General features: G+C 46.4%; 1 protein-coding gene across 35 annotated transcripts in view; it reads left to right on the top strand.

Moving 5' to 3' along the window:
- HUWE1 (HECT, UBA and WWE domain containing E3 ubiquitin protein ligase 1) overlaps window positions 1–17,599 on the top strand; it is a 157,474-nt gene extending 139,875 nt beyond the window's left edge. For 34 of the 35 annotated variants that reach the window (XM_055563870.1, XM_055563864.1, XM_055563867.1 and 31 more), the window contains 22 exons: window positions 73–203; window positions 709–923; window positions 1,002–1,290; window positions 1,431–1,533; window positions 2,369–2,915; window positions 3,590–4,190; window positions 5,018–5,145; window positions 5,285–5,441; window positions 6,650–6,782; window positions 7,050–7,252; window positions 7,846–7,973; window positions 9,153–9,249; window positions 11,058–11,213; window positions 11,606–11,851; window positions 12,116–12,233; window positions 13,047–13,187; window positions 14,171–14,458; window positions 14,574–14,679; window positions 15,308–15,425; window positions 15,719–15,900; window positions 16,188–16,378; window positions 16,973–17,599. In XM_055563870.1, the coding sequence (XP_055419845.1) occupies window positions 73–203; window positions 709–923; window positions 1,002–1,290; window positions 1,431–1,533; window positions 2,369–2,915; window positions 3,590–4,190; window positions 5,018–5,145; window positions 5,285–5,441; window positions 6,650–6,782; window positions 7,050–7,252; window positions 7,846–7,973; window positions 9,153–9,249; window positions 11,058–11,213; window positions 11,606–11,851; window positions 12,116–12,233; window positions 13,047–13,187; window positions 14,171–14,458; window positions 14,574–14,679; window positions 15,308–15,425; window positions 15,719–15,900; window positions 16,188–16,378; window positions 16,973–17,075 (4,381 nt within the window). In that variant the 3' untranslated portion in view covers window positions 17,076–17,599. The remainder of the gene's footprint in view (window positions 1–72; window positions 204–708; window positions 924–1,001; window positions 1,291–1,430; window positions 1,534–2,368; window positions 2,916–3,589; window positions 4,191–5,017; window positions 5,146–5,284; window positions 5,442–6,649; window positions 6,783–7,049; window positions 7,253–7,845; window positions 7,974–9,152; window positions 9,250–11,057; window positions 11,214–11,605; window positions 11,852–12,115; window positions 12,234–13,046; window positions 13,188–14,170; window positions 14,459–14,573; window positions 14,680–15,307; window positions 15,426–15,718; window positions 15,901–16,187; window positions 16,379–16,972) is intronic. The other variant, XM_055563875.1, reaches the window with a different exon arrangement.
- Window positions 17,600–18,033: the final 434 nt, after the last annotated feature.

Raw genomic sequence — 18,033 nt, 5'->3', positions numbered from 1 at the left:
GGGGTACTGTAGGAGTATTTTATAAGTTGGAAAATATGGTTCAGAGAACAACCTGAAAATGATTTCCTTCAGCTCTCCCCCTGCATCCTCTGAGAGTTCTTCCACCAGAGATTCCGCGGTGGCCATTTCTGGAGCAGATTCCCGGGGAATTCTGGAAGAGCCATTGCCTTCAACAAGCAGTGAAGAAGAAGATCCTCTTGCAGGTGAGCTCCATGTGTGCTCAGGCCATCTTGGGATTGTTGAGGCTTCTAGTAGCTCTTGGTGTGGAAATGCCCACCAGTCAAACGGTTCCATCCAGATAAAGGGCGGTATATGTGTAGGAGGAGGACCTGCAGTAAGCGGATGCTGATGCTACACAATGGAATGAGCCCAGGCCTTTGGAGTCAAACTGATCTTAGCTCAAATCCCCTCTCTGCCACCTCCTACTTACAGGACCTGGAGCCATTGCTTAACTTCCCTGATCCTCATTGATACTGAAAGGGTGATGATAGCTACATGGTGGGGTCTTGGTGAAGGTTAATTGAGAGTACACACACAAAACTTGGCACATAATAAGAAACTATTCTGAGCCTAAGGAAGGGTGGGTTGTCCTTCTCTGTATGTCCTGTGTCCTTGGCATAAAATGAGGACAGAAAGCTCATGCAAGGCCATGGATTTCCTTCAATCAGTAGAAGTGAGAGTCCCTTCACATCTTGTGTCTCCCCTCAGGTATTAGTCTCCCCGAAGGTGTGGACCCCTCTTTTCTGGCCGCTCTGCCTGATGACATTCGCCGAGAAGTCCTACAGAACCAGCTGGGCATTCGTCCACCAACACGAACTGCCCCTTCAACAAATAACTCAGCTCCTGCAGTGGTGGGGAATCCTGGTGTCACCGAAGTGAGCCCTGAGTTCCTGGCTGCTTTGCCTCCAGCCATCCAGGAGGAAGTATGTGAGGCGGGTAGGGGGCTGGTAGGCCAGACTGCCTGGCCGTGATATGCCCCATTGACTTATTCTGCTCTGTAGGTACTGGCACAGCAGAGAGCTGAGCAACAGCGACGGGAACTAGCACAAAATGCCAGCTCAGACACCCCCATGGACCCTGTGACCTTCATCCAGACTCTGCCCTCAGACCTGCGCCGTAGTGTCCTAGAGGACATGGAGGACAGTGTGTTGGCCGTGATGCCACCTGACATTGCAGCTGAAGCTCAAGCCCTGAGGCGAGAGCAAGAAGCCCGGCAGAGGCAGCTCATGCATGAGCGACTTTTTGGGCACAGCAGCACCTCTGCACTCTCTGCCATTCTCCGAAGCCCAGGTACAGAGGGAAGCATGTGGGAGGGCTCTGTAATGTCTAGCTTTGGCCACATGAAACTCTTTGTTCCCCTTTGTATTACCTGGGCCTAGCTCAGCACATGTCCCCTCCCCAATTTCAGTTTCCTTTTTCTTTCCTTCCAGCCTTCACCAGTCGCCTGAGTGGCAACCGTGGGGTCCAATATACTCGCCTTGCTGTGCAAAGAGGTGGCACCTTCCAGATGGGGGGTAGCAGCAGCCATAATAGGTACCTTTTGCCTGTCTTTTCTCTCCTTGCCATACCACCTTTCATGTCTACTAGTAGTCCAGCTCCCTTTATTTTTAGGTGGAGAGGCTGGATGACCTCTCTAGGGTATTTACTTGAATGAATGAGGAAGCCAGATTTTTGAACTCTCCCTTCAAAAAAGCCACAATTTTGGGTTAGTGTAGCTACCGTAGACTATAAGCACAAAGTAAGGCAGGCAGGCACCAGGCTGTAGCTGTGATTACAGCAAAGGAAGCCACCTGCCTCCCATACAAATAGGAAAATAGCAAAAGCCACTTGTCTTGAGACTACAGCATCTAGGCTGCAGAAGATTTCATTTTTAACCAGGCCAAAGAAGAATAGATCTAACATGGAAAACACGAAGGGAGTGATCAGTCCCTATTCAGCAGGCAACATCCTGGTAGTCTATAGAAGGCCAAAGTAAGCATTGTCTTCTAGCACTAGGGGCAGTCCAATTTTACCAGTTGATAATACAGACCTGTCCTGCAATCTCTGCTCTCTTCTCAGTCGTCGTGTGGTGAAGGGCAAGTTACTTAATATGTTTGAGCCTCTTGCTCATCATCTCAAAACTGGATGGTTCTCTGATCTTTACAGCAGCCCTGTGAGGAAGTTGTTACAGATATTATAGAGTATATGGTACATAGTAGGCACTTGAGACAGCTCTTATTACTATATAAAGAGCCCCTACAGTTCTTGGACTGGACACACTCTCTTCTCAAGCCTTCTAGGATGTATCAGCTCATCCCCCTCCCCTAGGGCTATACCTGATCCCAGAGCTCTAGCCAAAGTGTTACCCAGAAACCATGCTCTGTTCCAGGCCTTCTGGCAGTAATGTGGACACCCTCCTACGGCTCCGAGGACGGCTCCTCCTGGATCATGAAGCCCTGTCTTGTCTCCTGGTCCTACTTTTTGTGGATGAGCCAAAACTCAATACTAGCCGTCTTCACCGAGTACTGAGAAATCTCTGCTACCATGCCCAGACCCGCCACTGGGTTATCCGTAGTCTGCTTTCCATCTTGCAACGCAGCAGTGAGAGTGAGCTTTGCATTGAAACACCCAAGCTCTCCTCAAGTGAGGAAAAGGGCAAAAAGTCAAGCAAGAGCTGTGGGTCAAGCAGCCATGAAAACCGGCCCCTGGACCTGCTACACAAGATGGAGTCTAAGAGTTCCAACCAGCTTTCCTGGCTCTCAGTATCCATGGATGCAGCCCTAGGCTGCAGGACTAATATATTCCAGATCCAGCGTTCAGGGGGTCGCAAACATACTGAGAAACATGCGAGTAGTGGCTCCACTGTCCATATCCACCCCCAGGCTGCTCCTGTTGTCTGCAGACATGTTCTGGATACACTCATTCAATTGGCCAAGGTGAGGAGCTTAGAGGAACCCAACTCCTGGGGATGAAAGAGGGGTGTCATCCATAGCCTAGTGAAATCTGAACTCTGAGGGAGCTCACAAGTCCTTACTCTGAGATGTCTAGTGTTCTGGGAATAGTCCAATAAATAATCTTGTGGGGTTTTTTTTCTCTTTACAATTTTTATGCATTGTCTCATTCAATGATCAACCTTCAGTGGTCTTTATGGTCCCAGTTTTACAGATGAAGAAGCTGAGATGCAGAAATCTTTAGTGGCTTTGTCATGTGGCTAGTGATGGAGATGACTGGACCTAGAACTTAATACAGTTCTCTTTTTAATAAGCTTTGCTGCCATTTTTTGAGGGCCTGCCTTGTACCAGGCACTATGCAAAATACATTACCTCTAATCGCAACAATTTTGCACGATGGTATAGGTATTCCCCCCACCACCATTTTTAAGTACAGAGATCAATGCTCAGAAAAGTTTACTAATCCTTTGTCTCCCTACAAAGCTTTTGTTCATTTCTCTAGGCTGCTTCAGTTGGATGAAACTCTTATGTTACATCTCTCCAGTGTTACCAAAGCTGTCCTAAGGAGTGGAGAGACTAGGAGCCAGTGTCTTTCCTTGTCAGGAAGATAGTTTCTATGTAGACCTCCTAGACCAAACCTGTCTTTCTTTTCCTGGCAGGTGTTTCCCAGTCACTTCACACAGCAGCGGACCAAAGAAACAAACTGTGAGAGTGATCGGGAGAGGGGCAGTAAGGCCTGCAGCCCATGCTCTTCACAGTCCACAAGCAGTGGCATTTGCACAGACTTCTGGGACTTATTGGTAAAACTGGACAACATGAATGTCAGCCGGAAAGGCAAGAACTCCGTGAAGTCAGTGCCAGTGAGCGCTGGTGGTGAGGGGGAAACCTCCCCATACAGCCTCGAAGCCTCTCCACTGGGGCAACTCATGAACATGTTGTCACACCCAGTCATCCGCCGGAGCTCTCTCTTAACTGAGAAGCTCCTCAGACTTCTTTCTCTCATCTCAATTGCTCTCCCAGAAAACAAAGTGTCGGAAGCACAGGCTAATTCTGGCAGCAGTGCTTCCTCCACCTCTGTTGCCACCTCAGCCACATCTACCACCACTATCAGTGCCACCTCCAGCACGTCTACTCTGCCTGCTGCAACCACCCCTGTCACTTCTGTTCCAGCCCTGGTTGCTGCCACGGCTATATCCACCATTGCCGTAGCCGCTTCAACCACAGTGACTACCCCCACAACTGCTACCACTACTGTTTCAAGTAAGTGTGGATGTAGGCTGGGAGCTGTGGGGTGTGTACATCCACTTCACTCTCAACTCCTCCATCCAGGTATTCCTCCCTGAATGACAGCAATCAACTTGGTTTGTGTTTATGATAGCCAAGTATGTTAATTCTCACCCTCATAGGTCAGAGTTCTCTGTCTTCCCCCCTTTCCTTTCCTTCCCTCTCTCCCTCTGTCCTGTGAAGACCAGTGAATATGGGTTCCCCTAGGCTAAGCACAAAATAGAAGAGAGGAAGTCTCTGCCTTTAAAGAAACCCCAATCTTTCTAGCTCAAGAGCAGGCAGGATATGGACTTCCCTGGTGGTCCGGTGGCTAAGACTTGAGACTCACAATGCAGGGACCCGGGTTCAATCTCTGGTCAGAACTGGATCCCACATGTTGCAACTAAGACCCAGCACAGCCAAATAAATAGAGTGTGGATTTAAAAAAAAAAGTAGGATACAATGTGAATCATGGTAGAATCGAATAGCCAGGCCATCCCAGGAAGTAAAGGGAATGAGTTTTGCAGCAGACTGATAAGAATCATTTGAAGAAATAGATTTTGAAGGAGGGGGCTTTCAGAGGGCCTTCTTATGGGAGAGGAACAGTTGAGATAAATATCTGGGATTCTTTGTCATTTTAGAAGGTATCATAAGAGTACTTGGCATTCCTAGTCACTTGGATTTGGCCATGGAGAGGGGGTGGATCTTCATTTTCACTACTTTTCCATTTTGAAACCCTGGGCAGTACAGTGATTCCTTGACTCTGCCACTTTAAGTCTGTAGCAAGTGAATTTCAGAGGCTTACAGTGTTCTGTTTCTCAAAGCTGCTACTACTACTAAGGCCAGCAAATCTCCAGCTAAAGTTGGTGATATCGGCAGCAGCAGCAGCAGCACAGACTTTAAGATGGTATCCTCTGGCCTCACTGAAAATCAGCTCCAGCTCTCTGTGGAAGTAAGTCCAAGCTTTTCTGACCTCCCAAGGTTGGGAGAGAAAGAGTCAATGGGGGTGGATAATACTAGGATTGATTGGGGTGAATAATGTTTTAGTTCTCAAGTTGGGGCTTGCCCAATCTCCCTTCTTTTTCCCCCAGGTGTTGACATCCCATTCTTGTTCTGAAGAAGGCCTAGAGGATGCAGCAAATGTGTTACTGCAGCTCTCTCGGGGGGACCCTGGGACCCGGGACACTGTTTTGAAGTTGCTACTGAATGGAGCCCGCCATCTGGGTTATACGCTTTGTAAACAGATAGGTAATAATAAGAATAAAGCACCCTGTCTTTCTGAAACCTTCCACTTAGGTGTCACCTCTTTATGGAAGCCTTCAGGCTGAATCATATCCACTCTACATCTGTAGCACAGCCTCCAAGCATGCTTTTATCACAGCACTGATACCACTAGGTTTTCAGGATCTGTTTTCCTCTGTTCAGTTGTTCTCTGAGAGCAAGGCTGGCCTTCTCTCTATATTCCCAATCCCTGGCACACAGCAGTTGCTTAGTGAAGGAAAATGAGCCCCCGAAGGACTAACATTGCTTTCCCAATGTGGGCACTCATAAGAGCCCTATGATGAACCTGCTGAGGCAGTTCACCACCTGAGAGATGCACCTACACTACCTTCAGACTTAGGAATTCAGAGAATAATACCCTCTGCCTTTGTGTAGTTTTGAGGGTATAAAAATTCTAGCAACACTTGTAAATCATCTAGTTCAGTCTTTTTCACATTTTACCAAGAAGAAAACTAAAACCCGGGGTGGTGTAGTGATTATGAATCAAGGAGTAGAGTCAGATTTGCTTTCAGCATAGAGATTCTCTTTGTTCTCTCCCACCTCCATCCCACTCATGGGTCTCCCTAGATCTCAGCTACTTGTGTAGTTCTCTCCTTCTCACAAATGTCTCTGGAGCTGAGTTGATATGGGAGTCAGTTAGACTATATGACCTAGGGTATTCTTTGCTACATGAGAATTACAAAGTTCTTCTGGATGAGGCCTCTTGACTGCCACCAGTTTATTCAGTCAGCACCCTTAGGCCAGGCAGTGGCCTAGGCACTATTCTAGACAGTTATCTCCTAATTCTCAAAGCAGCCTTGTGAGTTTAGGCAATATTAGCCCCCATTATTAAAATGGGTAGGCAAATTGGGAAAGAGGTTAAGTAATTTGCCGAGACTACCACAAAAACCTCAGAAGTTTGAGAGGTATACAGGCTTCAAAAGATACTTTTTCCCCTCTGCACTGAGGTGCATTTCATGTAGATTCAGCAAATCCTTGAGGCCAGGTAAACCAGTGGCCCTTGGGCAGCTGATCCATGAGTACACAGTAAAATGAATGGAGCAGATTCTTGTACAGTCCCAAGTTCACTACAGCTGAGCAAAGAGGACGGCCTGGGGAGGTTTCTTAAAAATTTTTTGCTTTTAGCTGCTTCAGTAGGAAAGTCTAAACACTTTCTGGCTTCTCTGCCTGCCCAGGAACTCTTCTGGCTGAGCTACGGGAATACAATCTGGAACAGCAGCGGCGAGCCCAGTGTGAAACCCTCTCCCCTGATGGCCTGCCTGAGGAACAGCCACAGACCACCAAGCTGAAAGGCAAAATGCAGAGCAGGTAGGTGGCAGCTGCCCATCTGGCTGTGGAGTTGGGGTCTGGTACATTATAAAAAGTGGTTCTTCCTGATTTTCTAGTTGTTATTTTTTCCCTCCTCTCTGAGCCAATTTTGTTTCTGTCCTATATGCACATGGCCCTATTTTTCCTACATGTGTGATTTCCTTCTGAAATTCCATACCCTCTGGTTGACACAAGAAAGCCCTGCTTGTTCTGGTTGTTTATGCTTTGATGCTCTCAATATATGCGAGCCACCTCTACACTATCCAGGTTTGACGTGGCTGAGAATGTGGTAATCGTGGCATCTCAGAAGCGGCCTCTGGGTGGCCGGGAGCTCCAGCTGCCTTCTATGTCCATGTTGACATCCAAGACATCTACCCAGAAGTTCTTCTTGAGGGTACTGCAGGTCATCATCCAGCTCCGGGATGACACACGCCGTGCTAACAAGAAGGCCAAGCAGACAGGCAGGCTAGGTATGGAACTGGGGTGTCCAGTTGAGGGGCAAGTTTGGTGGTAGAAAAACAAGAGACCCAGGAGGGCAGGGCTTAATGTCGTGTCTCCTTCCTGTTTGACCTTTTCTAAAGGAAGTGATGATACTTTCTTAAAATGTTGGTGGCTGTATTCTGTATCTCACTCAAGCCGTCTACATAGGAAATTTCACTAGGGCAAGTGGGAATTAAAGGGACTGGAAATCTGACAAGGAAATTGGGGACAGATCTTTTGATGAACAAGATTTAACTCACTGTGTTTGTCTCCTCTCTGCTTCCTTGATTACTCCTGGCTAAAATATTGTAGCCATGTTACCTCAGCTATGGCCTGCCAAATCCTTCCCCTCTGTCCTACAGAACTCTCACCTGCCACCATCCATCTGCCTAGCCCCATGTCCCCTGCCCTTACCTGTAATGGTAGCTCTTAGTGCCTGACAGTGAGCACTCTGAGACTAACTGAGCGTAAAGCTCAAAGACCTCAGCAAGATGCTTGTGGTGGCTCAGGAGATGGGACACAGAAAATTGAGCATTCCCTCTTTCCACAGGTTACATCTTACCTTCTTTTTTCTTTCTCCCAGGTTCCTCCGGTTTAGGCTCAGCTAGCAGCATCCAGGCAGCTGTTCGGCAGCTGGAGGCTGAGGCTGATGCCATTATACAAATGGTACGTGAGGGTCAGAGGGCGCGGAGACAGCAACAAGCAGCAACGGTTAGCATGATGCCTGTGGCCCCTCATTCATTTGTCTCTCCTCCGTCTCCCACCATATCATCAGTGGGATTTCATTGCCCTTACCTTGTATGCTTTTGCATTAAGTTGGCTATATGAATGCTTCTGGACAACAGTTAATTTCTCTTGGTGCTTTCTTGACTGTTCATTGGTTTGGTTTGGTTTAAAGCTTGGCCATCATACCCCACTCCCAGCTATCCAGTCAATAGTGGCGCTTTTGCAAACTGCATAATGCTAAATGGCAAGGTCCTGAGGGGATACGGGATAAAGATTTTTCAGTCTCATGGAACAATGCAAGTGCATCAGAGACATATCAGGAATCCTGCCCTTGAAAGTCTCCCAAGCTTGGTACACTTTCCACATAGCCTCTTCTGGCAATGGCTGGTCCCTCCACCCTGGTCTCTGCCTCTATTCTTCATATTCCCTTGGCACCCAGGCTCTTTTAGGAGGAAGCCTTCAGTTCCTAGGTAGCCAGTTCATTGTTAGGATCTCAGCATAGAATGACTGTAGGAAAAGCCTAGCATGTATACTATGGCATTCATTGTTTGCCTGTCCTTATACAACATGCAAGTTACCTTCCCAAGATCCAAGAAATAAGGATATCTTGAGGCCTGTTGGTTTAAAAAGCCAATCCCACCCATCAAAGATTGCATTAATTCATTCCCCTGTTATTTCCTCTTTTGTGAGCAAAAAGGAACAGAGCAAACCTACCTTTTGCCCATCTGAGTTTTATACACACACACACACACACACACACACACACGTATAAACGAAGAACAAACCTACTTTTTGCCCATCTAAGCTTTACACACACACAGACCCACACCCACACACACACACACAAACTGTTCCTAGAAGTCTTGAAGTCCAGGAGCCTGGTGCCTCACTGGACTCAGGCCTGGAATAGAATGGAGGCAAATGGCAGGCATCCAGGGAGCCCTTTGGAAAAGCATGCTAGCTCAGGGTGGAAGATAAGCAGAGGAGGTAGGAAGGCCATTCTTTTGTACTGGAGAGCTAAGGAAACTTCTTTCCATATGGGAAGATATGGGAGGCTTCTTTCCAAGCTTAATGATATGTGAGAGATTGTAGGACAGCCTCTAGCCTATCCCTGAGGAAAACAGAGTTGCACCCTTTATGTGACTTTGTCTCCCTTTTATCCAGTCGGAGTCAAGCCAGTCAGAGGCATCTGTCCGAAGGGAGGAGTCACCCATGGATGTGGACCAGCCATCTCCCAGTGCTCAAGATACTCAGTCCATTGGTCAGTACTACTTTCTATTTCCAGCCCAACAAAAGGGAGAGCCAGTCTTAATGGAATGGGTGCCTGATCCCCTGCTTTCAAATACATAAACTCAGTGTTTTCGTTTGTTTAAGTGAACCCTGGTTTCTGTATATTGATAAACCCATACCAATCAACTAAAATCACTAACCATCACCACCTGGTCCTCATTGGAGAATCCTAGCACACACTGCAATTTTGGTAATAAAGAAACTATGGGGCTTCCCTGATATTTCCATGGTAAAGAATCCACCTGCCACTTCAGGGGACACAGCTTCAATCCCTGATCCAGGAAGATCCCACATGCTCTGGGCAACTAACCTACTAAGGATATAAAAGATCTGAACAACTATTAATAATTTTGACATATACAGGACACCACAGCCAATAACAATAAACTTTTTGAAATGCATATATAACATTTACCAAAATTAACCATACCCAGAGCTTTAGCTTAATAAATTTCAAAGTGCTAAAATATCTCAGAGCATATCCTCTGATAATGGTAGAAATATGTGGTATCAAGACTTCCCTGGTAGTTCAATGGCTAAGACCGTGTTCCCAATGCAGGGGACCCAGGTTCAATCCCTGATCAGGGAGCTAGATCCCATGTGCCACAACTAAGAGTTCTCATGCCACAACTAAAAGACACCACATGCCACAATGAAGACATGGACCAGCCAAACAAACCAACAGGTATCTCCCTGGTGGCTTAGTGGTAAAGAATCTGCCTGCCAATGCAGGAGACATGGATTCAATCCCTGATCCAGGAAGATCCCATATGCCATGGAGCAACTAAGCCCACGCACCACAATTATTGAGCCTGTGCTCTAGAGCCCTGGTGCTGCAATTACTGAAGCCCTCACACTCTAGAGCCCGTGCTCTGCAACAAGAGCAGCCACCACAACTAGAGAGGAGCCCCCACTCACCACAACTAGAGAAAAGCCCGCACAGCAATGAAGATCCACAATGGCCAAAAATAAATTTTTTTTTAAAAGACACTGTGACAATACTGTGTGGAGAGAGCATGTGTTTATCTCCCCATTTACTCTCTCTGGGACCTCTTTCAGTTTCTTCATTTAATGTTCCTAGTTAGGATTGAGTTAACGTGTATATATAACACTTAAAGCAGTCCTAGAACACAGTGGATGCTATTATTAGCCGCATTTCTCAAGGTTAATTTCATATAGAATGCATTTGGGCACCCTTTTAACAGATTCCTGTGGGATAGTGTCATAGGACATCTGTTTTTTTAAAAAATATTAGATCGTTTAATTGGAAAAGACCCTGATGCTGGGGAAAGACTGAGGGTAGGAGGAGAAGGGAGCAACAGAGGATGAGATGATCAACTCATCATCCATTCAATGGACATGAGTTGAGCAAATGCCAGGAGATAGTGAAGGACAGGGATGCCTGGTGTGCTGCATTCCATGGGGTTGCAAAGAATCGGACATGCCTGAACAACAACAACAAGATCATTTAATAATCCATAGGTCTTCTGGGAGCTGATAAGGCAATGAGGAGACCAATACTATCTGGTAGAATTTTCCTGCAGTAGCCATTAGCTCCATATAGCTATTGAGCACTTGAAAAGTGTCTAGTGCAACTAGACAAACTTTTTCTTGTATTAATTTTATTCCATTTAAATGCCATTCAGTGTAGGACTAGAGCTTGCTTTCAGATGTTACTCAGTGGCCAGTGGACCAATCTATTTGGTCTTTCTAATGGCCTATGCATTTGGTGTGAATGAAGAAAAAGCTTCCTGAATCTCTCCTCTGTGTGCTGTCTAGGCTCAGATGGAACTCCACAGGGAGAGAAGGAGAAGGAGGAGAGGCCACCTGAGTTACCCTTGCTCAGTGAGCAGCTGAACTTGGATGAGCTGTGGGACATGCTGGGAGAGTGTCTAAAGGAACTGGAGGAATCCCATGACCAGCATGCGGTGCTAGGTAAGTTGTGGCCTGAGGGCCCAGGCCTGCTAATCTGTTCTGGGGCCCTTTCTGCCAGCTTAATTTTCTTCCTTCCAGATTACTCCTCTCCCTCAGGTCTCCATGAGAGTTCAAAGGAGAGGATTTTTTCTCCAACTTCATTATCAGAAAAAAAAAGATTTGCTTTCTCCTTTGGTAGCTCTTATCTTTTACTCTTTAGACTAGGGGAATCTTTATAACTGGTTGTCTATCCCATTTTTCTTTGGAAGCTCTGACTTCCTCTGTGGCACCATTATGTATCTCCTGCAAGTTTTCATCTAGTAGTTTTGAAATTTGATTCTGAGGGGGAAGAGGTTTATATGTTAAAGTTTATAAAGTAAAATGTCACTGTCCTGTATCATTCCTACCCCCAGTGCTACAACCTGCTGTCGAGGCCTTCTTTCTGGTCCATGCAACAGAACGGGAGAGCAAGCCTCCTGTCCGGGACACCCGTGAGAGCCAGCTGGCACACATCAAGGACGAGCCACCTCCTCTCTCCCCTGCCCCTTTAACCCCAGCCACTCCTTCCTCCCTTGACCCGTTCTTCTCCCGGGAGCCCTCATCTATGCACATCTCCTCAAGCCTGCCCCCTGACACACAGAAGTTTCTTCGCTTTGCAGGTACAGGGAACTCTTAGGCCCCCAAATGTAGAAGGCTTCATTTTTCTACAGGGTCATTTCATGTGTTTTGTTGTCAGCTGATTTGCAGGGTGAGTGTGTGTGTGTACTGGAAAGTGAGGCTAATGAGTTAGGGACTGGGTCTGGAAGTCTTTTTGTGCCATACTTTTTTTCCCTGAAACAAGGAAGAGTTGCTGACTGACTGACCTACGTCCCTTCTTCCGTGACCCATGATGTGCTGATTCCTGCTGTCCTTTCTCCCCTCAGAGACTCATCGCACTGTGTTAAACCAGATCCTACGGCAGTCCACCACCCACCTCGCTGATGGGCCTTTTGCTGTCCTGGTAGACTACATTCGTGTCCTCGACTTCGATGTCAAGCGCAAGTATGTGCCCTGGATGTTTGGGGGGGGGGGCTTTCTAAATAGTATCTCCCCTCCCAAAAAGGAGTCAAACATCCTCCGGGGGTGATGTTTCCAGAGAAAGAAGTTTTCCTCGGTGGCAGCCCTTGGATTGGAATGGTGCTAAGCAGGGGGAAGAGACTCATCTTTGCCACCAAGTGCCACTGTACCTAAATATCCCTTGGTGCTCTTCAACCTAGTCTCTGTTCTTCCATCAGAGAAATGCAAGCCTTTGTTTAACCACATGAATTCTAAATACCTGTCTATCCTTTGGGGTAATACAGGAGATGCAGGTAGCCATAGTATATTTACAGCAAGGCTTGGAAGGGTCGAGAAGGCCTCCACAACACTCCTGTCATTTTTTACTCTTCTCTTCCTTTCTGTGCACCTACACATGTTTACCTGCTCATTGCAGAAATTCCATGCCATAATGTCTGTGGGCCCCTATTTGATGGACACGGGGAAAATTCAGAGTTGGTAGTGAATGACTTACCTTTCCCAGCAGTAGTAGTGTTAGTCACTCAGTCATGTCTAACTCTTTGCAATCCCATGGACTGTAGCCCATCAGGCTCCTTTGTCCTTGGGATTCTGCAGGCAAGAATACTGGATTGGGTTGCCATTCTCTTCTCCAGAGGATACTGGGCATTTCCCCAGGAAAAAAAAAAAAAAGGTGGAGAGTAGAGATCAAAGTGTCTGGAGGATGAGGGGAACATCACTGTGGGTCTTCATCCTAATCAGGCAAACAGAAATTTGCTCTGCCACCCCAATCTTATTTTCCTTTCTTTCCTACCTCCCAAGATATTTCCGCCAAGAGCTGGAGCGTTTGGACGAGGGACTCCGGAAAGAAGACATGGCTGTGCACGTTCGTCGTGACCATGTCTTTGAAGACTCCTATCGTGAGCTGCACCGGAAATCCCCTGAAGAAATGAAGAATCGATTGTAAGAACCCAGAGCAGAGAGTAAAACAGGATGGGGTGGTTCTGACCCTTCCTACTTGGTAGTGAAGGCTTACTTGGGGCCCAGATGTTCAGGGGAACTTAGAGAAGTGCTTGCCCTCGCTGGTAGGAATTCCTAAGAGGAATCTAGCTCTCACTGAGCTGTCGTCCATATTCTCCGCCCAGTCTCAACGAGACTGGTCTTCTGTTGGCTAGCTGGCCCTTGGGCTGAGCTACCCAACAATTCCTATACAGATAGGAGAGTCTGTGGAATTTACAAAGGTACACCTGATGGCTTCACAAAGAGCTTTTCTCCATTGTTACACTAGGAACGGGAAGCCTGCTGAGCAAATGGTACCCTGGGTTGAGGGAGACCACACTTGCAAGAGTGACTCCCCACCAAATTGGTTATCACTCCCTGGTGATTATGATGCCACCTAGAGGAGATTGGCAGTTTGCAGTATCATGTGTCATGGGAGCCAGTGAGATGATAGACCTATTGAAGTCATTTGATGATGCTCTTGAACTCAGGAACTTGATTCCTCCCTCCCCTTGTGGCATGGACTTACTAGCCATGTCGTCGCACAGGAATTCAGAGAAGCTTCCAAGACAGACTGAATCCTACTCTTCCACCACCAAATCGTAATTGACATCAAACTCAGCTCAGCTCTCTTTGATACCACTTGATGATTCCTCCCTTGTTTAAAGGCCTTATTAGGTCTTTATATCTTTCCTATTAGTGTTTTCTGGGATATCAGTGAGCCTTTACTGACACTTCAGAACATCTCTTCCATCAGTGATGCCCTTTTCTGTCCCAGATCCCCATCTCTCTTCTGGGCTCTCCTGGCACTCTGCATTTACCACTGTCCTCTGACTCTGCACTCCCCAGCTACTGCTTCACTCAGTCACTCACTCAGGTCATGCTGTGCAGAAGATTGGATTTGTCCTGGGCTTTCTGCACATCCCTGTTTCTGCTCTCTTAAACAGGTATATAGTATTTGAAGGAGAAGAAGGGCAGGATGCTGGAGGGCTCCTGCGGGAGTGGTATATGATCATCTCTCGAGAGATGTTTAACCCTATGTATGCCTTGTTCCGTACCTCACCTGGTGATCGGGTCACATACACCATCAATCCATCTTCTCACTGCAACCCCAACCACCTCAGCTACTTCAAGTTTGTTGGACGCATCGTGGCCAAAGCTGTGTATGACAACCGCCTCCTGGAGTGCTACTTTACTAGGTCCTTCTACAAACACATTTTGGGCAAGTCTGTCAGGTAAGGATGTGGCATAATCCTGGGACTGTCCTCAGTCCTGGAAATCTGGTCCTTGTGCCCCATCCCTAAGCTGCCTCTGCCACCCCAATCCATGACCCTATTTGTGTTTATCTAGATATACAGATATGGAGAGTGAAGACTACCACTTTTACCAGGGCCTGGTTTATCTGCTGGAAAATGATGTCTCCACACTAGGCTATGATCTCACCTTTAGCACTGAGGTAGGTCAGGAGATCCTGACTGTCTCATACCCCAGCTAGTTTAGGAAATCCCATTATGGGATTGTTCTTGAACTGACATTGGATAACCTCTTAATATTTCTAAGGAAGCATCTTGATGTCTTAAAATCTCATGCCCCGTTCCCTATCTGTCAGAGAGCAGTGAGTATTTGCATGAGACAGCACAAACAGAAAAACCAGCATTTGTAAAACAATACTAGTTTCCCCTATATTTTGAAAAAAAAAAAAAAAACACTCTAGTACACTATTCATCATTCCCAAAGGTACTTCATTGTAGAAAAACTGTGCAAATAGAGATAGATGAAAACAAAAAAAATCTCAATGTTACGCTTCCCCAAAATTGCTTTACATAAAGATTTGTTTTTATTACGTTATATTATATTATCCATGCCCTTTTCCCTTTTACTATTGACAGTATGTTTTAGGACTAAACCCTTGACCTTTTCCATTTAGGGATTCATGAGCTCATGAGAAAAGTCACTTTTTTAATGACCTTGCTTCATTTCTTTGCCCAGGATACAGCAGAGTGTTTAGGGTGTGTTTCCAGGTATATGTAAGTCCCATCCTAGACCAAGCCTGATTCATATTATTGGTATTTTGGGTATTCTAGGTCCAAGAGTTTGGAGTCTGTGAAGTTCGTGACCTCAAACCCAATGGGGCCAACATCTTGGTAACAGAGGAAAATAAGAAGGAATATGTACACCTGGTGTGCCAGATGAGAATGACAGGTAGGGAAATGCCCCTTAGATCCCCTAGCTGTTCAATATGGGACAGTCAGGCCTCATTCATTACACAGACATTGTTTCTTCTTTTCCCCTATGCCAGCCACAAATGCCTTGCATAAAAGGAGTCCAAAAACCTGACCAAAAAATATTTCCCTTCGTCCACCCTCATACAGGGGCCTAGAAACAGTGATGGGTGATGTAGGCAGATCAGTCAGCATCCTGCTGGATTAGGGATCTCTGACCTCTGACAGCTGTGCAAGTTCAGATGCCACGTGGCTTGTTGGTTCTTTCCTCAGGAGCCATCCGCAAACAGCTGGCGGCTTTCTTAGAAGGTTTCTATGAGATCATTCCAAAGCGCCTCATTTCCATCTTCACTGAGCAGGAGTTAGAGCTGCTCATATCAGGACTGCCCACAATCGACATTGACGATTTGAAATCTAACACTGAATATCACAAGTACCAGTCCAACTCTATTCAGGTGAGCTGATGCTGGCATCCCTCCCTGTATCCTTAAGCAGTGTTAGTTTGTATGACAAGCAAATAAACCGGTACTCTTAGGGGAGGGGGGGTTTTGAGGGGGGGATTCAGCTTACCTGAATCTAACTCTTCACTCTTCTGGAGTTTCCGTTTTCAGGTGATGTCATCATGTGAATGGAAGAACTAAAACCTGTCCCACAGAAGGGACTTGCCTGACATTCCATATCCCACCCCCTTTCTTCCAGGAGCTCTCTACCTAATGCTGTCTTCTTGTGTTCATTCCTGTAGATCCAGTGGTTCTGGAGAGCATTGCGTTCTTTCGATCAAGCTGACCGTGCCAAGTTCCTCCAGTTTGTCACAGGTACTTCCAAGGTGCCCCTACAAGGTTTTGCTGCCCTTGAAGGCATGAATGGCATTCAGAAGTTTCAAATCCATCGAGATGACAGGTCCACAGACCGCCTGCCTTCAGCTCACACATGGTAAGAGGAAGAGTTTGTTCTTTTCAGCATTTGAATTGAACTTGCATATTTGCCACTTCTGTGCCCTTACCATGGTCAGGAGTAGTCAAGAACCCAAATCTAGCCCCAGCTACCGTGAACCTATGGGTAGCTCACAGTTTGGTGGTTTTTGTGGAGATGATGGTGTTTGAGATGAGAAGCTGACCCAGATTCACAGTGGGGCTGGGGAGACATTGCAGGTGAAAATTGCCCTGTGAAAACAAGGTGTATTCCAGGGCTCAGCATGGTCAGAGCAAGAAGTTGCAGGGAGCAGAATGCTAAAGAACTCAGCAAAGGTGGACCAATGAGCCTGAATGCCTCCTTGGAGCTTTTGGGCTCAAGGGGTGTGGTATTTGGGAGGTGGTATTTATACCATGGTTGGGCCATGGTATTTAAAGAGGAGTGATAGGGTCAGGTTATATTTTAGGTGCCTGGTAGCCAGTAGTGGGACTGAGAAGGACAGACAAGGCTAGGACAAGATTGGGAGTGTACAGGCAGAAATCAGGTGGGCATCATGGGAACACAGGGATTTGGTTATCATCTTTTATCACAAATTGATGTGTCTTCTTTCCCTAGTTTTAATCAGCTGGACCTGCCTGCCTATGAGAGCTTTGAGAAGCTCCGTCACATGCTACTATTGGCCATCCAGGAGTGCTCTGAAGGCTTTGGGCTGGCCTAAAAAGGGCCACACCCACTACTGTAGGGTTTTTTTTTACCATTGTTGGACCTGGTAAAGGGGGAACCGAAAACAAAAAAGAACCAGAAAGAAATGTCAAAAACCAATAAATGAGATCCACCAACTCACCATGTGTGTGTCCCAGCTGCCCCAGCGCATACCCGTTCCCCCTTTGCTGCTCATCCTCTCTTCCGGCTCCCTTTTCCTCACCTCCTCTCCCCATTCCATGCCGTCCATGATCCCCCACCCCATGTGTTAAAAAGGCAGTAGCCTTTACAGGGACCTGTTTGTCCCAACTGTTTGAACAGTGTGCTCCTCAGATTCTGTGTTCAGAAGGATTTGCTGCATTGAGACTTGAAACCTTTGGATAGGGGAAAAAATTATATATATATATATTTTTTTGTTCTGTTTGCAATTCTTAATTTGTGCTTGGAATGTGTTGATGTGCACAGCTAATGATTCAATGCGAGACAAGATTGGCGTCTGTGTTGTGGAGGTTTCAAATAAAGAGCACTCTTCATAACTCACTTTTCACAATGGAGTTTTTTTCAAGTTTAAAAAGAAATAAGCACCTCTTGAACACATTCTAGATGGCTGGAGAACAAATCCAAATGGACTCTCCAGAAAGCCATTTCTGTTACCACACTGGTGCATCCTCCTCCTTCAGGGTCATCAGGAACTGAGGGGATCTTTCTCAGAATGGCATCTACACTTGGGAGTGGTGATGGTGTTAGAGATTGTAGCTAAGGACAAAGCACCGCCTTGCTCTAGGGGAACAAACCAGCAGGTTTTAGTGGATTCTCTCAACCCAACCGAAGGTTCTATATCCTGAGCCTGTGTAACAGTTTCAAGTCTGGAGCTCAGTTTAAAATTTTGATTTCATTTATTAATGTTTTAGTTTACTTCTAACAAATTTTAATAAATAATTTGACTGGCTCCCCAGAACAGTCTTTGCATCCTT

This window comes from Bubalus kerabau, chromosome X (assembly GCF_029407905.1).
Source record: "Bubalus kerabau isolate K-KA32 ecotype Philippines breed swamp buffalo chromosome X, PCC_UOA_SB_1v2, whole genome shotgun sequence".
Lineage (NCBI taxonomy): Eukaryota > Metazoa > Chordata > Mammalia > Artiodactyla > Bovidae > Bubalus > Bubalus kerabau.
Note: the sequence above shows the minus strand (reverse complement) of the source record. Positions and strands in the feature narration are given on the sequence as shown.